The sequence below is a fragment of the Hypoxylon fragiforme genome (assembly GCF_022984875.1).
Source record: "Hypoxylon fragiforme strain CBS 206.31 chromosome Unknown GGS25scaffold_6, whole genome shotgun sequence".
Taxonomy (NCBI): Eukaryota; Fungi; Ascomycota; class Sordariomycetes; order Xylariales; family Hypoxylaceae; genus Hypoxylon; species Hypoxylon fragiforme.
Window position 1 is genome coordinate 1,042,814 of NW_026054761.1, and position 16,005 is coordinate 1,058,818.

A 16,005-nucleotide genomic window follows, 5' to 3' on the forward strand; every position below is an offset into this window, starting at 1 on the left:
GGTGATTTCATTGGCGCCGATTCAAAGAATCCAGCTGGCTATACGATTGGACTTGGGGACACTGAGACGTGAAAGGGGCTAGATGAGTGAGTTATTTACGAACGACGACGGCATGGATTCGAAATTCGGAAACAACAAAGAATTAGGTAGGGAGGCTAGGTAGTTTATAAAGTCAACGTGATTCATCATTTAGTCTATGGGGGCTACCGACTACTATGTAGCTAGCAGCATCCAACACCATGGCTCATAAAAACGGCTATCCATCCTAGGTAGGCTAGGTACAGCAGCATTCCTTTCCCGATGTTTAGGTACTTAACCTACCACTTAGGTGTAGATCTCGTCAGTGAAAGTATTGAAGCTAAGCCCCTCCTTAGCGAGGTCCTCGACCTCGATCAAGAACTCGAGCGGCATCTCAACAAGCGTGCCGCGGATGCGGCTGAGCCAGTCCTTGACCTCCACAACGCCATCGGGGAACTCCTCGCGCACGACGTGTCCGTAGTCGACCTTGCCCTCGCTCCTCTGTTTTTCTTCTTCCTCCAAGGCCTTCTCCTTGTCCTTCTCCTTGTCCTCGTCGCTGCTGGGCATGATGAAGTAGCGGGTGAAGAAGTCCTCGTACTGCTCCCAGGTGCGGACGCGGTCGTTGGGGACGGGGTGGAAGACCTTGGTGAAGACGTCGGTGTTGGTGCGCGCGGTCTCGGTCCAGAGGCGCCAGAACTCCTCGCTCATGGGGTCCTCGACGAGCCGGTCCGAGGCCGAGCCCCAGTCGTAGTCCTGCGGGTCGCGGTCGACGGGCGTCCAGTTGGCGTTGGGCTGGTCGCAGGGCTGGTCGGGCAGGAGCCCGAGGTGCTTGCGCCAGAGCTGGCGGCGGAGGGAGGTGGCGAAGCGAGAGGCAGAGTAGGATTGTCCGTTCATGCAGCTCTCGACGGTGGTTGGGTCCTCGATCACCACGGCGATTTCGGAGTCGTGCGTGCCAAGCTGGCTGCGGTCGTTCAGGTTCGCCGAGCCGCAGATCACGAGACGGTCGTCTGCGATCAGCACCTTGCTGTGGATGTACAGCTCCTCCGATACGAAGGCGTCAAACTCCGCTTCGGGGCTCCCGTTCCATGGCACGTCGCGGATATCTGTCCCGCCTTCCATGTAGCAGCTCGACACCGTATCCCACGTGGTATCTGAGACCTTGGACGCTGCGGCTTGGTACCGCTCGTAGTTCCTGCCGAGGCCGGTGTAGTGGCTATCGTCTCGGCCGGAGTCACCGTATCCATCGTTCCTTCTTTCGTAATCATCGTATTCGCCTTCCTCTCTGCGCTCGCTGTAAGGGTATCCGCCGACCCTCTCGTCGTGGTCCTGTCGGGCATCCTCGTAGGACACGCCGCTGTCGTTCTCTACTTGGCGCTGGGTCGAGGAGGTGTTGATACGATCGTAGCTACGCAAGTTGTAGAAGCCAATGTAGCGACGCCAGTCATCCACGCCTTGCTGCTGCAGAGCCTCGATAATGCTGTGACCGCCACGGTTGATACTGTTGTACTGGAACTCCATGATGGCACGAGTTCCGAGGGCGCCCTCAGAGTGCAGGTCGCCAGCGAAGGCGGGGACGGCAGGCATGAGGACAATGACGCGGAAGTCCTCGTTATTATTGTGGGCGCGGACAATGCGCGACACGATGGTGGCACCGATCTTGTTCTCCACCGGCTTCTGTTCGTCCGAGGTTGCGGTGATGAAGAACTATGACTTGTTAGATGCACATATTCTTGTATAGACCTAGGCTCCCCTTTTCTCCAAAGTCAAGAACTTACCTGGTTTTCAATATACACGAAATGCTGAGCATTCTCGATTGCATTTATATACGCATTAGCAATCGAGTGCTCCGTAGGATGGCCACCAGACCATTCGCAGCAGCTTTAGTTAGGTTGTTAGCATGATGGGTTGAAAATGGTTATGTTACGATATGTTACTCACCTTCGGCAGAGCTGAATTTTCACATCACCAGAACCGTCATAGTTGTTACGTTCTGGGTCACGAACTCCTCGATCTTCGTCATCACCTCCACCAACAAGGTGTCTCAAACCGCGATTAAATTGACCCTGGAAATCGTCTAGGAAGCCATGGTGCTCTTCTTCTTCTTCTCCACGGGGGCGTTGGGCAGGGCCACCGAAGCCAATCTTTTCGTACTTGCCGGCATCTCTCTTGGTATATTTCTCATTGAAGATAAAATTCCTAAGAAATGGTTAGGAATTACCCAGGTAGTCTAAGATGTGCTAAAGGAACATACCATCGATCTGTGAAGTGATCGACAAGACTGCCGACGATTTGCCCCTTTAGGGAAATGGCAATATCAGACCAGCCCATTCGCGAGCTCTTGGTTCGATCGACTATTTTGGTGTAAGATATTTACTCGAGTGAATAAGATCAGGCCACTTACGTTTGTTGTGGTCCCAGTTGTTGACGCCCTCAAAATCGTAGACTCGGGCATTGTTGAAATCCTGACCGGGGAATACGATAGCATCCAGATTTCCGGGATGAGCATCGGCGATAGGGTGACCTATGATTATTTAGTATGGGTGGATGCTTTCAAGGAGACCTTTATCGTGCTGAGCTTACTGTTTGTGTCATATCTTCCAAAGCCTAGTTACTTCTTATTAGTAAAGGTAACTGGTTGAGGTGTTCGGGGGTTAGTTATGTAACATACACATATCGAGACCGCCCATAAAAGCAATTCGTCGATCAACAACACAGAGCTTCTCGTGGTGAGCCCAGTACAAGACCGTGTCACCGAACGAACCATATAGCTCCTTTAATGCATCCCCTGAAGTCTTGGCGAGGTTGAAGTCGTTCAGGCGGAGTGTGTCTAAGGATAAACCGGCAAAGGCATTCTCCAGCTTCTGTCGATCCGTTGGCAGATGATCTGGGTGCCTGAATACTTTGATATTCGTATGCAAAGCCTCGAGGGCATGCTTGGTGTGCTGATGGAGCGGATTAGTCACATTGGTGGTCATAGGGTGTCTAGAACCTTCTTACCGCAGAATCCACTGAGCAAGACGGAGCAAGTTAGTTGATATTATCATAGTAATAGGTGAAAAGGATTGGGCCATACAGGTCAAGGCTTGAGTAACCTCCTTGTACACGATGATGCGGATTTCAACACCTCTCTCGGCAGCCGCTCGTAGCATGTTGTCAAGACGGTACTGCTCATTGCGCGAAGGGGGTCGACGGAGATAGAGCTCCGGTGTCAACCACCAATCCAGGATATAGACACTTTCCTTAGCCTCTATTTATCAAATTAGTCAAACTAGCCAGATATATATTAGGGTAGGTAAAGGCCAGTTCTTGTAGAATGGCGTACCTTCAAGTGCTAGAGACACAGCATAAAAGTAGGATGCTCCATCGACATACCACTTGGCAGCGCCAGATGTCTCAGGCGCAAAGGATTGGAAGCGGTATTTCGTGGTACTTATTTGCTGCTGGTCAACGCGGCCACCGTCATTATCGTGAGGTGGTTCCTGTTCCTGTTCCTGTTGCTGCTCCTGTTCCTGTTTGTGTTCACCTGTCAAGGCTTCTTTAACATCATGTAGGGCATCTTCCGCCTTACGGAAGAAGTCCATATTGGGGACGATGAGGGTGTTGGATACCCGAAACTAGTAGATGAGAAGAATCAAAAGTATTGAATGTGAATCTATGTAAAGAATATATCTACCCAGCACTAATTAACTAGGTAAATATGAGCAATGGGATTTTAAAGATAAGAAAAGAGGTGGTCAAGTTTTATTCCAAGTTTTAAATACTTCCAAGGTACCAACTAGGTAAGGTGGTAAGGTGGAAAGGGAGTAAGTAGGTAAGTGTTGAAATAAAGCATCAACTAACATGTAGGTAGCTAAGGCATTCAAAAGAAGTTCTACATAGGACCGGATTAAACGGCCATACTCACATGTGCAGGGTTGAATCACGGTTTCTTATGAGGGGTGACAAGTTTCCTCATGTGGGACTCAGGACGGTATTCAAGCTGAATGCTTGGCTTGCATCAGCAGCCACCTATAAAGGGGATTTAGTTGCAAGAAAGTACATAGTTAGTACTATATTAGTATATGTAAAGGTAAGATGTTGATGGGAATAACCAATGATGATGGATTTGAGTGAAGTAACAACTTACTAACAAGTCCGTAAGGTACCGGGATCCTAAGTAGTGCTATGTACGACAATGCCCCTCCCCCTCCACTAGCATTTGGTCCATGAATATTGGACACAACCTTTTATGCACTGTACAAAATTGGGGAGAATACAAGGAAATCAGCGATTGGTGTTTGGCTGTGACGTGAGAAGTGGAGCACGTTTCAAGGAGTAACTTGACCAACTACAACGTAGCACACTGTCGCGTGACACTGTATTACCTACAATTGCACATGTGTGCTGTATCAAAGGCGGTGAATCCCCCACCGCCTTCAATTGTCCGGACAAATTCATGATCCACTAAAATTTTCAATTGTCCCACTAGCGCAAAACTCCAATATGGTTTCAATCTCATTGCGACAACAGCTACACCATAATTAACTGTTAGCCGACATAATTCAAAATGCCGAAGAAACAAATGAAGAAGCAGGATGCCTCGTCGGCTGCTGCTGCGGGCGATTCACGATTCGCCAATTTCGAGTCCGATCCACGCTTTCTCCTTCCATCTAAAAATCGCACCAAAACCACAATCGACAAACGTTTCTCTCGCATGCTCAAAGATGATGATTTCATCGCCAGTGCTAAAGTCGACAAGTACGGTCGGAAGTTAAAATCAGATAACAAGAAGAAGGCCCTGCAAAATATTTACAAAGCAGAAGACGAGGACGAAGATGAAGACGACGAAGACGCCAAAGTAGACAAAGATCATATCGTCGAACGGGAGCTTCGAAAAGCCAATACCAAATATGATCCGGCTCGTGGTGGTGGATTTTCCTCTTCTGAGTCAGAAGAAGACTCTAATCTCGAGGACGAGGAAGACGAAGATGACAAGGAAGCCGAGGTAAATACATCTTCGAGCATGCAAAGACTTCGCGATGCTCAAGCAGATGTGGAAACGGGCGAGGTTACGAAGCGCATAGCTATTGTCAACCTCGATTGGGACTACATCAAATCGGCAGACTTGATGGCACTTTTCACCAGTTTCGTACCTAAGGGCGGACGCATCGAGCGAGTCTCTATATACCCAAGCGAATTTGGCAAGTCACGAATGCAACAGGAAGAACTGGAAGGGCCCCCCAAAGAAATCTTCAAGAAAACTTCGGATTCGCAGGATGATGAATCTGATCCCGATTCTGAAGATGATGACGAGGACAAGGACGATGATGACGATGACGATGAGAAAATCAAAAACGAAATCCTACAAGAGGGGAATGATCAAGATTTTGACAGCGATGCGCTTCGAGCTTATCAGCTGGACAGATTAAGGTATTATTATGCTGTCATGGTATGCTCTGATACAGCCACATCAGAAAAGATCTACCAGGCCACCGATGGCACAGAATACCAATCCTCTTCGAATTTCATGGACCTACGATTCATACCCGATGATGTTACTTTTGACGACGAGCCGAGAGATGAGTGTGATTCTATATCATCAGATTACAAGCCAACCGAATTCACCACCGACGCTCTACAACACTCCAAGGTCAAACTCACGTGGGACATTCATCCTGAAGAAACATCTAGACAGGAAGATATAAAACGAGCCTTTAGTGGTAGCCGCGCAGAATTAGAAGAGAATGACCTGCGAGCATATCTAGCAAGTGACAGCGACGGCAACGACGACGAAGTCCAAGAGGAAGAAGAAGAGGAAGTTGCCGGAGTAGCAGATGACCAGCCGAAATTGACGAAGAAGGAATTGAAAGCTAAAAAGCTCCGTGAGGCTCTTGGTTTGGGTTCCGAACCAGCAGCTCGACCCTCAAAATCTAGACCGGTTGGAGATATGCAAATCACTTTCTCGGCCGCATTGATGGATGATGGCAAGAAGAAGAAGGAGCCAGAGGCTGAAGAGACTACGTTAGAAAAGTATAAGCGAAAGGAACGAGAGAGAAAAGCTCAGAGGAAGGAGAAGGCGCTGGCCAAACGCGGTGAACCCACTGAGGAAGTGGATGACCGCGGGTCCGCGGAGTCTGGAAACGATGATCTTGGATTCGACGACCCTTTCTTTACTACCGATGAACCTGTGAAGAAATCTAAGCATTCGGAAAAGAAGGAGGAGCGGCGCAAGCGGCGAGAGGCCAAGGAGGCCAAAGAAGTTGAGGATGCGGCACAAAAAGCCCAACTACAGAAACTTATGGCAGATGACTCCAAGGAAGCTGTTGAGCATCTTGATCACTTCGATATGAATGAGATCACTCGCGCAGAAAAGCTGAAATCCAAGATGCATAAGAAGAAAAAGGGGAAGAAGGAATTGGCCGACCACGGTGGCCTGCAGCAAGACTTCGAGATGGATGTTGAGGATAATCGTTTCAAGGCCGTATTCGAGAGTCATGAGTTCGCTATTGACCCCTCGAATCCGAGGTTTAAAGCTACCCCGGGAATGAAGCAGCTGATGGAAGAGAGGCGGAAAAAGAGGAAAAACGAACCTGGTGAACCTGATGGCCAGGAACGACAAAGTAGTAGCAAGTCTAAGAAGCAGAGGAGATAGGATTGTATTACACTGGATACCATAATGTAGACTCGTCTGTTGGGGTCCTTCACCACCGGTTAATAATAAAACTTGAACTGCACTCGGAAGGTATCCGATAATGGCATGTCTGTGAAAGACTAAACGAACTAAACTAGATCTTAAGTCTGGCAAGGGACAATAGGAGCAACTAATAGCGGCCGAGTACCTAGTCATGCTCGATATATTAAGTTGGCTACGACCTCACCCAGGTCAGACTGCTGAAACTTCACATACCTAGTACATATGAGGTAGACTACTCTAATAGGTACCTAGGTTAGCTTAAAATGTTGTTGTATTCCCTACTTGAGGCTTATATTCACAAGATATTCAGATGATACTCCAAGTCGCTTTCTTGACTTTCTCTGGATTGCAATTTTGATTACCCAGGTGCCTATTCGCTGATCTCAGAAAAAGTTGACGATTTCTAAGTTCCATCACCACCTCCATGAAACCCGCTTCATCACGATTTTGCCCTTAGCCCTATCCATCCGGCGATGTCAACCACGCACTAAAAAACCAACCCAAACCTTTCCTCGATCAAACATACTCCCACGCATCGCCCTCATCCGTGTACGTCCGCATGCCGCTGTACAGGCAGTCCTCCAGATCGGTGTGGTCGACGAATATCTGGTACGTTCTCTCGCGCGGCTCGCCCTCGCTGACCGGACACATCAGCCACGCCTTGCCCGCTTGGCTCAGGGTCACGGGCGCGCCGAAGGACTCGCTGCGCTCGCGCTGGAAGCCGGTTGCTGAGGCGCCCTCTGGTAGAGCACCGGAGTGCGGGACGGTGTAGGAGAGGGAGCCGTCGGCTGCTACGTAGACTGTGGGGTTGGAAGGGTTAGTTGGATGATAGGTATGTAGGAGTCCATAGTAAGAGCTTTATGCTTTTTTCTCTTCCTCTTCCTCTTCCTCTTCCTCTTCCTCTTCCTCTTCCTCTTCCTCTTCCTCTTCCTCTTCCTTTTCTTTTCTTTTCTTTCTTTCTTTCTTTCTTTCTTTCTTTTTGGAATGGGGGAAGGGATTCTTACCCTGTTGTCCACCCGGCACGGCGGCATCCAAGAACATGGTGTCGTTGCCTCCCCTGAACACCGTCTTGGTGCCCGGGTAGGCCGAGCAGTCGAGGTTCTCGACGCCCGACGGGCAGTAAGCGGACGTGTTCTTGTTGACGTAGAACTTGCCGCCGCTGGCGTTGATGCTGTCGCCGACGAAGAATATGTCGTCGTTGAGCGGCTGGCGCCACACGCCGGCGGACCAGGGACCTGCGGGCACGGAGCCGGCTCGGCGCGCGATGCTTGCCGCGAGTGCGAGGGCTGGGAGGGATAGTAGGGCGGTGAAGGCACGCATGGTTAGGTATCTAGGTACTAGGTTAGGTAGGTATGGCGAGGACTGGGAGTGGATGAGTTTAGTCTGAAATGTGGTACGATGGGGATGGTTTTCCTTTTCCTTCTTCTCGAATTTATTATATTATGCTGCTGACCTTACAGGAACATATAGGTAAAAGGAATCTGACTTATTTTATATTACTCTTATACTTCTTACCACCCATTTTGTTTTTGTTTTTAGTTAGACGGCTGCAATGCCATGCCACGTTACTTAAGAAGCAAGCGTCCACAGTCCACATCTCCTTCCCGAATTTCGAACGGCGTAAAAGGCTAGAATGCGACGTCGCAACTATAAAGTCGTCGTCATTGAGAGAATTGATCCAGCAGCTGTTGCCCGGCTAATATAAACCATGCACCTAAACGGAGCAGGTCCTGTATATTAATACGAAGTATACGAAGAGATATATATAGAAAAAGCCCCGTCTCGACTCTGGACTATTGGCTTTTCTTTTTTATCCTTTTTCTGCATGCCCCGTTTCGATGCGACTTTGGCACTAACTTTAACGTTACGTGATCTTTTAGGTACTGCATGCAGGTGGTTTATGTAAATTGTTGAGGCTCTAAAGTGCAGGCTTTGGTCTTTCGCGAGACTAATACCTATCTATGGTTTCGAACTTTTTACTTTATTTTCCCTTTCCCTCGCGTGCGGGAGGGGGAAGAGGAAATCTTAGGTAGGTAGGTATCATGCCATCATAATACTATCTACTAAAGTAATTCACGTTTAGCCACCTATGCAGCTATGGTGGCCATTGGTCGTGAAAAGGGGGTCGGACTTAGGCGGCCAAGTCTAATGTCATATCTCCGACTGGATAGCTGACACATCTCGTATCTGCCGGGCCTAGGGCTGAAAATGTGCTTTTATTCCAGCCTCTAGCTTTTTGATTTATATCGTACTATGGATTCGCATCGTCTTTTGAATGGCTGAAAGAAAAGGGTGGCAATACCTATAACTCCAACGAGACATCGAAGGGCCAAGATAACAATGGAGTCCACGAAGCCTCGGAAACGCCACTGTTGGGAATGTCGCCGACGATATCTGGTCTGTGATTCTACAGAACCCACATGTAAAAGGTGCTTTACATCTGGCATTGAATGTCCTGGGTATAGTGATGTGAAGCCCACCCACTACAAATGGCTCGCACCCGGTAGGGTTACATCTCGGGGTCGAAGACGAGATAAACCTCGGAGTGATGCGACAGACAAGACGAATACGAAAATAACGATAAAGCCTATCAAAGAAGCGCGCTGCGCGACCGTAGAGACTCTACTGGTGATCCCACGACTTGAGATGAGAACTGAAGCCTGTGCGTTAGCTCAAGCTGCAGAGTACTGCAAGTAAACGGTTCCTTCAAGGCTTCTTGTCTACCATATGCCTACCTACTACTGACTTGAACCCGTTAGACAACTCTTGCATATACCGTGACCTGGTCCCAGTCTCGGAACTTGGACCAACGCCGTGTATATATCCACTTTCGGCCGCAGTGCTTCGGGTGGTGCCCGAAGCCCCTGACTATCTGCTATATGGCATGCTCTGTATGACGCTGAGCCATCGGATCAACCAGACGAGGAACGACCCTCAGATCAGGACGCTGTTTGAGAGGTTCTATCAGTATTGGGGTTTCGCTCTTCACTCGCTCAGTCGACATCTCGATATAGAAGATGGGCGGAAGGGTGATATGGCTATTGCCGGAATATTGACACTGATGCTTACCGATGTATGTACTTATATAAGTCCATGCTCTACGAACTCGTGTTGATCATGTCCGGAATAGATTCAACAGGGCACCTCGCTCAACTGGCGATATCATTTAGAGGGAATCCATAAACTGATTGCTCTGCGTGGCGGCTTCCATGTCGTAGCCAGCCGAAAAAGCCTAGCACCGCTGCTACTTTGCCACTGGTTGTACGTGCCTACTCCTGGCTCCCCACTGGCCGACAGCGTCCAGGAACTAACCTCGGTACAGCATTTCCGTGATCGGAAACACAACTTGTCCAGCTTCCGACCTCTCCACGACCGGCTCGGAACTCGACGCGCTGGATCTCTTGCTAAAGCGATATGGCGATGCCGTCGCTACATTTCAGATGTGCCCCTTACCCCTGGTCGTGGAGATCGTCAATATAAACCACCTTCGGGCAAGAGCGAATATAACTGGGAGTTATGGCACCGCCGCTGGAACCAAGGACCATTGGCACCACGAGGCCTACGAAATACTAGAGCGTGTTTCTACCTTCCCACCTGAACAATGGGCCGACTCTAAGCTCTCGTCTAGAGAAGACTGGTTGGCTATAGGTAACGCGTATAAGGCCGCTGTAGCGTTATACTGCGTCTTGTCGCTCCAAAGCTCGTCTATTCTTCCAATCACCCCAGACTTAAGAGCCGCGTGCACGATACACGGCCAGCTGCTGCAAGTGTTCCTGGAAAAGGGGCTATCATCTCCCAAGACCAAACGATCTATGATTTGGCCGCTCGTCTTACTCGGTGTAGAAGCTGTCCATGGCGATGCGGCAACGCGAGCATTCGTCGCGAGGCAGCTGCCAGAGCTGAGCCGTGACGTCGGCACTTGTGTGCCGCTCACGGCAAAGCGGGTGCTGGAGAGGTTTTGGGCTTCGGGGGAGACATCTTGGGATGATTGCTTCGACCGGCCTTATGCTTTTATGTCGCAAATTGCTGTTGACACTAGCCGGTTATACTCTGTACATCCTGCTGACGTACAATAGGCTAAGGGGAGAGTTATTTTAAACGCCATACTATGAACCTGGGCTACTTACTAACCTCGGTACCTACCTCCATTTACAGCTTGAGAAGAACAATGCACAGAATCAACGAAAATATAGGTACTATTAAATTTGTCTACCTTCGTCTTATGGTCCCACCATCTATGGACAATGAGCACCCGCTGACCACTGCGATATAAAAGTACGATCCCTACCTAGTATATAATGCGGCTTCGAGTCGGGTACCAACGAATCTATACCTTCTCCCTTCCTAATCATCTTATCTAACAGCCGCATTGCCCTTCAACTCTTACCTCCATCATGTTACATGGCCAAGGGGCACATCACCAAATACCCTCAGGCAACCTAAGAGGTAACAGCCGGATACTGCTCGAGCTCCCGAAACCCCAGCCCCTTCCTCTTCTCGCGGAACAAGATGCCAAAAGTCGCCAGACTTGCAATTCTCACCATCCACGACCTCCCATCCCTGACCTCCTCTCCCTCGACCTCCGTCCCATCGCGTGCCAGGTACACGTGGCAATCCCTCGGCAGAAAGCGGCCCGGGTTCCAGACATTCCACAGCGCAGAGTTGAGCAGCATGAGCGCCGCCTCGAAGACGTAGAAGAACACCTCGTACCGCAGGACCGGGCCGAGGCTTCTCAGCGCCTCGATATTGTCGAGGTCTATGTTTGTGTGCCCCGTCGTGTGCTCCGCTAGTCGGTACACGCAGCGCGCGAGGATCAGCGCCATGCTCGCGTACAGCGTGGCCAAAAGCGTCTTGACGGACTTTACCTGCACGCCAGCTTTCACGCAGCGCCGGTGGAAGAGCGCGGCGAGGCAGAGGAAGACGAGGATCACGACGAGCTGGATGACGAGGGCGGCGATCGTCAGGCTGCTGCCGAGTGACTGTGTGGCGGGTGCGCCGGATGGGTTCGCGGAGAGGGCGACGCCGACGGCGTTTAGGGCCTCGACGAGACCCATTAGGCCGCCGAACGTGGTGAGGACTTTGCCGGGAGGGAGGGGAGAGCAGTACGGGACGTAGTAGAATATACGGCCGAGGACGTGGTAGTTGGCGAGTTCGAGAAGCGGACTGGTAACAGCCGTGAAGGACTTGGTTAGTGGATCTCACAACACTAGTGTGGTAAAGGGGGGGTTGTTCGCTTACGGACATACGTATATAAAGACCTGGCTAAATATGAAGACGAACAAAGGTACCTTGGTGGTAGTGCTATACAGGTAGTTATATGATCCGTATTCTCGCAGCGCGTACCCGGCTGTCAAGAGCATAGCACATAGGGGATGGAGTCCGATTAGTTTAGAGGCTTTATAACGACTGATGGCAGAAGTTAGGCTTCGATTTCGTCTGTCTGGGGAGGGGGTATGAATACTTACTAGCATTGCCAGATGTGGAAGATGGCCGAGATGGCGTAGGCGATGGCGAAGAATATAGGTGCTCCCTTATTAGGGACGTAGACGTATAGACTATACAAGACTAAAGACGATATTAGTAGGTATATATGCCCTCTATAAATCGAATTCCTGGAGACTATATAGCTTACTTGGCTCTCCTGCTGCCATGTTTGGAAAAGAGTATTCTATCGTAGCAAAGCCAGTTTCTAGGTAGAAGGTAGATGGCAGGTACCGGTATGAAATAGGGGTAGTCTCCTTTCAACGTTCGCCCAGAGTTGTTGCTATGAATTAGAAAACAGGAATGACATTTCACGAGCATACGGATCTTATAAAGAAGAGAAAATGAAAGAACTTCACACACGAAACGCCCATCCCCGGGCTTCCATCTCTAGGACTCAGCTAGCTGCTGAGCTCCCTATCGTCACTTACACGGGATGACGCTTAACCTAAATAGGATAATAGAAATGCCAAGACACTAAGCCTTGTGGACTCGTCGTCGTCTACAGTGTTGGACATAGTATCAGACGGTATGACTTACTGTGTTCCATCACATGTATGTCCTGCCGCCCGGTATAGGTACACCGGCTTCCCCACAGTCCCCGAGGATGAATATATGTACAACATTGAAGTAATGTCCCGATAACTCTGTCCGCACTACATAGGTACTAGGTACAGACCTACATGGCAGATATCTAGATGCTATCTTGACCAACCCGAATATACTAGTTGAAAATACCCACATGGTAGTGTGTGCTGACCTGAGGACTAGGTATAATGAAACATCTAAGTGTAAGTGACATAAACCTAGGAACTCAAACGATGGTAATGATGCTATACTGCCAAAGGTCTGAAGGTGACCTTCAAATTGCATACCTACCTAACTAGATGCTTCGGAGATTATATCTACCCCTGCTTTGCTTACATAGCACTATATATACTAGTATAAAACGTATCGTCATATATAAAGATATGCCGGCAGTGTTATAGATAGCTAAGGACTACTCTCTATCTATAGGATAACAGGATTACAGGTTATCAATTACTCGGAAACCATTTGCCGATTCTCGAGCTTCCCCCATTACACTATCTACCTATATGTAGGTAGTGATCGACAGCCCGTTCCCATATATCGTTATGCCGACCTCGCAAAGCAGTATCGTCGTTTCCCCGCACAGACAAGCCAGAACAAAAATAAAAGCACAGCTTACCTTACAGTACCACGATGGTCGACCTGCCTCAAAGCTGGTGAGATCAGCATTCCCCTTCTCCAACCACCTGGACACCTAGAAGCTATACTAGGTTAGAAAGGTAGTAAGAAAGGCACAGTGACCGAATCCTTACTACCCATTGATTGTTGTTTTTTTTTATCGAATCGAATCCCGTGAATCTCGTATTTTTTTTTTGTTTACCTAAGTAGAATATGCCTTCAGACAGGAGGACGCTGGATCCTGATTCGCAAGCCGCCTTTCCAACCAAGCAACTTACTATACTCGGTGCGCAGCCATCCCATCCCTCACCCCCAATCCATCTTGACACATCCGTACATGCCTTCCTAGGTAGGTATCTATCTGCCTAGGTTAGGTAGCTCAGCCAATTACTAGATAGAAAAAAGAGATTTATAATCAAAAAAGAAAAGAAAAAGAAAACCAAGTCATCCAAGTCATCTAAGCCAGTCATCTTTCTAACCCACGCTCATCTCCTCAATACAGCAATATGCCGCTTCTCGGAGCCCATCGCCTTCAACTCGATCCTCGCGTACACGTACGTGATGGTGAAGGATCTGCACGACGGCGATGACACCGACGCCTCCTTCTACGCGGGGCTCCTGGTCTCGGCCTACGCCGTCGCCGAGGCCCTGACCGCCATTGGCTGGGGCGCCCTCTCCGACCGCTACGGCAGGAAGCCCGTCGTCCTGTTCGGCCTCGGCGGCGTCGCCATCTCGAGCCTCATCTTCGGCCTGGCTCAGAAGTACTGGGTCGCGCTGCTGGCTAGGTTCATTGGGGGCGCGTTGAATGGGAATGTCGCTGTAGGTGATTTTCTTTTATTTGATTTTCTCACTGTATCAACTACCTGCCTATAATGCCCCCTTTCTCTGCTTCCTCCTATTTTTCTTCTTTTTCTTTTCCAACCCCCCCCCCCAATCTTCTATTTTCCCCTCTGTTCCTTTTTCTTCAAGCTTCCCTATTAAAGAACAAATATGAAAAAGAAAAACGGAAGAAAAAACCAAAAAGCTAACACCACCCCAGGTAATGCAAACCATGGTCGCCGAGATGGTCAAAGTCCCCGAGCACGAGCCCAAAGCCTACGCCACGCAGCCCTTCGTGTGGACGCTCGGCGGCATCATCGGGTCCGCCATGGGCGGGTTTCTTGCCCAGCCCGCCATCTTCTACCCGTCGCTGTTCCCCGCCGACGGCCTCTTCGGGCGGTACCCCTACCTGCTCCCGAACCTGGTGTCCGTTGTCGTCATCGTGCTAGCCATCGCGCAGGGCATTATTTTTCTCGAGGAGACGAATCCGGCGATAGGTGCGAAAGGAGTCGACGAGGATGTCATCGAGGAGGACGATGATGTGGTTGATGAACGCACCTCGCTCCAGCACGGTGTCGGCACGGCGAGGAGCCAGTCCCGCGCCGGCAGCGACCGGCCCCTTTTCGTCGAAGAGAGCCTGCCCGTCCCCGTCGAGCAGAACTTCGACCTGCGGCGGACCTCATTCGGGACCGTCGGCTCGATCCAGCTACCCCCGCCTCCGCCTCGATCACGCTCGCAGCCAAAGCGGACCGACAGCTTCGACGGGCGCCCGTTCAACTTCACCATCATCATGGTGACGATCGCGCTAGTGCTGGTCTCGTACCACCAGATGGCGTTCAGCACGCTGCTGCCCACGCACCTCCTCGACAAGCCGGCCGCCGCGCCGGGCGAGATCGACCTCGTCGGCGGGCTGGGGTACACCGTGCACGACGTCGGCGTGTACCTGTCCGTGAACGGGATCCTGGGGCTCTTCGTGCAGGCGGTCATCTTCCCGATCTTCGTCGACCGCGTCGGCGTGTGGAAGTCGTTCGTGCTCAACATCATCTTCTACCCGCTCGCCTACGTCGTCATGCCCTTTCTCTCCGCCGTCCCCAGCAGTCTCGTGTCCCCCGGCATATACCTCTCGCTCATCTTGCAGAGCTTCTTCGGCATCCTCGTCATCCCGTGCGCACTCATCCTGCTGAAAGACGCTACGCCGTCGCCGCTGGTCCTGGGCAAGGTCAATGGCTTGGCCATGTCCGCGTGCTGTCTCGCGCGCACGCTGTCCCCGCCCTTGGTCGGCATCATCTACAGCGCCGGCGGCTCCGCGGCCGCTTGGTTCAGCTGTGCCGGGGTCGCGGTCCTCGGCGTCGTTCAGCTGCTCTGGGTGCCTCGGAAACATATTCACAACCCCGTGGTGGGTGCCGACGCGATGAAGAGCAAGATCAGGGGAGACCTGCGGAACGATGAAGAAGAGGCTGCCGCACTTCTGACCGGTACTAATTGATCGACGCCCCGTACCTAACTGATTGTGGAGGAAGCGCCGATGCGTTGCTTTTTATCATTTATATGCCTAGGTACCTAAAACTCATGATTTTGACTAGCCAACCCCTTTACCTACATCGAATATCGCAAACATGAAAACACGAATAATTGTTGGTCGTCTACCTAGGTATTTTCATTCGCATTGCATAGAAAGCTTAGGCGTTTTGACATAAAGGGGATTCCTAATGAATGAAGCGATGACTATATGATTTCCTACGCACATACCTAACAACTATTATGATTATTATGTTCTTTATTCAGGGGCTTCTTGACACATTCTG

The 16,005-nt window shown here is 50.3% G+C and overlaps 6 protein-coding genes across 6 annotated transcripts; 3 read left to right on the plus strand and 3 right to left on the minus strand.

The window, feature by feature from the left end:
* Window positions 1-163: 163 nt before the first annotated feature.
* Window positions 164-4,294, minus strand: GGS25DRAFT_494356 (phospholipase D/nuclease). The gene is made up of 10 exons (XM_049261349.1): window positions 3,341-4,294; window positions 3,092-3,265; window positions 3,016-3,026; window positions 2,687-2,960; window positions 2,599-2,622; window positions 2,420-2,539; window positions 2,270-2,369; window positions 1,957-2,214; window positions 1,794-1,896; window positions 164-1,722 (listed from the first exon to the last, which is right to left on the minus strand). Exons 1-10 carry the CDS (start codon window positions 3,597-3,599, stop codon window positions 325-327), a joined length of 2,721 nt encoding a protein of 906 aa, XP_049115502.1. The 5' UTR covers window positions 3,600-4,294; the 3' UTR covers window positions 164-324.
* Window positions 4,295-4,482: 188 nt separating this feature from the next.
* Window positions 4,483-6,841, plus strand: GGS25DRAFT_494358 (uncharacterized protein). The gene has a single exon (XM_049261350.1). It carries the CDS (start codon window positions 4,565-4,567, stop codon window positions 6,647-6,649), a length of 2,085 nt encoding a protein of 694 aa, XP_049115503.1. The 5' UTR covers window positions 4,483-4,564; the 3' UTR covers window positions 6,650-6,841.
* A 298-nt stretch (window positions 6,842-7,139) lies between these two features.
* On the minus strand, window positions 7,140-8,692 carry GGS25DRAFT_319008 (uncharacterized protein). The gene is made up of 2 exons (XM_049257799.1): window positions 7,696-8,692; window positions 7,140-7,491 (listed from the first exon to the last, which is right to left on the minus strand). The coding sequence occupies exons 1-2, from the start codon at window positions 8,009-8,011 to the stop codon at window positions 7,208-7,210; spliced, it is 600 nt and encodes a 199-aa protein (XP_049115504.1). The 5' UTR covers window positions 8,012-8,692; the 3' UTR covers window positions 7,140-7,207.
* On the plus strand, window positions 8,495-10,881 carry GGS25DRAFT_319012 (fungal-specific transcription factor domain-containing protein). The gene is made up of 5 exons (XM_049257800.1): window positions 8,495-8,720; window positions 8,775-9,380; window positions 9,451-9,764; window positions 9,822-9,952; window positions 10,014-10,881. Exons 2-5 carry the CDS (start codon window positions 9,032-9,034, stop codon window positions 10,765-10,767), a joined length of 1,548 nt encoding a protein of 515 aa, XP_049115505.1. The 5' UTR covers window positions 8,495-8,720; window positions 8,775-9,031; the 3' UTR covers window positions 10,768-10,881.
* Window positions 10,882-10,948: 67 nt separating this feature from the next.
* On the minus strand, window positions 10,949-12,738 carry GGS25DRAFT_319003 (uncharacterized protein). The gene is made up of 4 exons (XM_049257798.1): window positions 12,324-12,738; window positions 12,157-12,256; window positions 11,930-12,097; window positions 10,949-11,854 (listed from the first exon to the last, which is right to left on the minus strand). Exons 1-4 carry the CDS (start codon window positions 12,340-12,342, stop codon window positions 11,131-11,133), a joined length of 1,011 nt encoding a protein of 336 aa, XP_049115506.1. The 5' UTR covers window positions 12,343-12,738; the 3' UTR covers window positions 10,949-11,130.
* A 1,108-nt stretch (window positions 12,739-13,846) lies between these two features.
* Window positions 13,847-15,957, plus strand: GGS25DRAFT_319046 (MFS general substrate transporter). The gene is made up of 2 exons (XM_049257801.1): window positions 13,847-14,200; window positions 14,421-15,957. Exons 1-2 carry the CDS (start codon window positions 13,943-13,945, stop codon window positions 15,684-15,686), a joined length of 1,524 nt encoding a protein of 507 aa, XP_049115507.1. The 5' UTR covers window positions 13,847-13,942; the 3' UTR covers window positions 15,687-15,957.
* The last annotated feature ends 48 nt before the right edge of the window (window positions 15,958-16,005 follow it).

Excerpts from the sequence above, each read along its gene's own strand:
- GGS25DRAFT_319003 (XM_049257798.1), bottom strand. Across the intron at positions 12,098-12,156 it reads TTCCACATCTGGCAATGCTA|TCGTTATAAAGCCTCTAAAC; the intron begins GTAAGTATTCAT and ends TTCTGCCATCAG. Across the intron at positions 11,855-11,929 it reads GTCTTTATATACGTATGTCC|TCCGCTTCTCGAACTCGCCA; the intron begins GTAAGCGAACAA and ends GGCTGTTACCAG.
- GGS25DRAFT_494356 (XM_049261349.1), bottom strand. The coding sequence starts at position 3,599 with ATGGACTTCTTCCGTAAGGCGGAAGATGCCCTACATGATGTTAAAGAA. Across the intron at positions 3,266-3,340 it reads TGTGTCTCTAGCACTTGAAG|AGGCTAAGGAAAGTGTCTAT; the intron begins GTACGCCATTCT and ends TTTGATAAATAG. Across the intron at positions 2,540-2,598 it reads TGGAAGATATGACACAAACA|GTCACCCTATCGCCGATGCT; the intron begins GTAAGCTCAGCA and ends AAATAATCATAG.
- GGS25DRAFT_494358 (XM_049261350.1), top strand. The coding sequence starts at position 4,565 with ATGCCGAAGAAACAAATGAAGAAGCAGGATGCCTCGTCGGCTGCTGCT.
- GGS25DRAFT_319012 (XM_049257800.1), top strand. The coding sequence starts at position 9,032 with ATGGAGTCCACGAAGCCTCGGAAACGCCACTGTTGGGAATGTCGCCGA. Across the intron at positions 9,765-9,821 it reads TGACACTGATGCTTACCGAT|ATTCAACAGGGCACCTCGCT; the intron begins GTATGTACTTAT and ends TGTCCGGAATAG. Across the intron at positions 9,953-10,013 it reads CTGCTACTTTGCCACTGGTT|CATTTCCGTGATCGGAAACA; the intron begins GTACGTGCCTAC and ends ACCTCGGTACAG.
- GGS25DRAFT_319008 (XM_049257799.1), bottom strand. The coding sequence starts at position 8,011 with ATGCGTGCCTTCACCGCCCTACTATCCCTCCCAGCCCTCGCACTCGCG. Across the intron at positions 7,492-7,695 it reads CGTGCCGGGTGGACAACAGG|TCTACGTAGCAGCCGACGGC; the intron begins GTAAGAATCCCT and ends CCAACCCCACAG.
- GGS25DRAFT_319046 (XM_049257801.1), top strand. The coding sequence starts at position 13,943 with ATGGTGAAGGATCTGCACGACGGCGATGACACCGACGCCTCCTTCTAC. Across the intron at positions 14,201-14,420 it reads CGTTGAATGGGAATGTCGCT|GTAATGCAAACCATGGTCGC; the intron begins GTAGGTGATTTT and ends ACACCACCCCAG.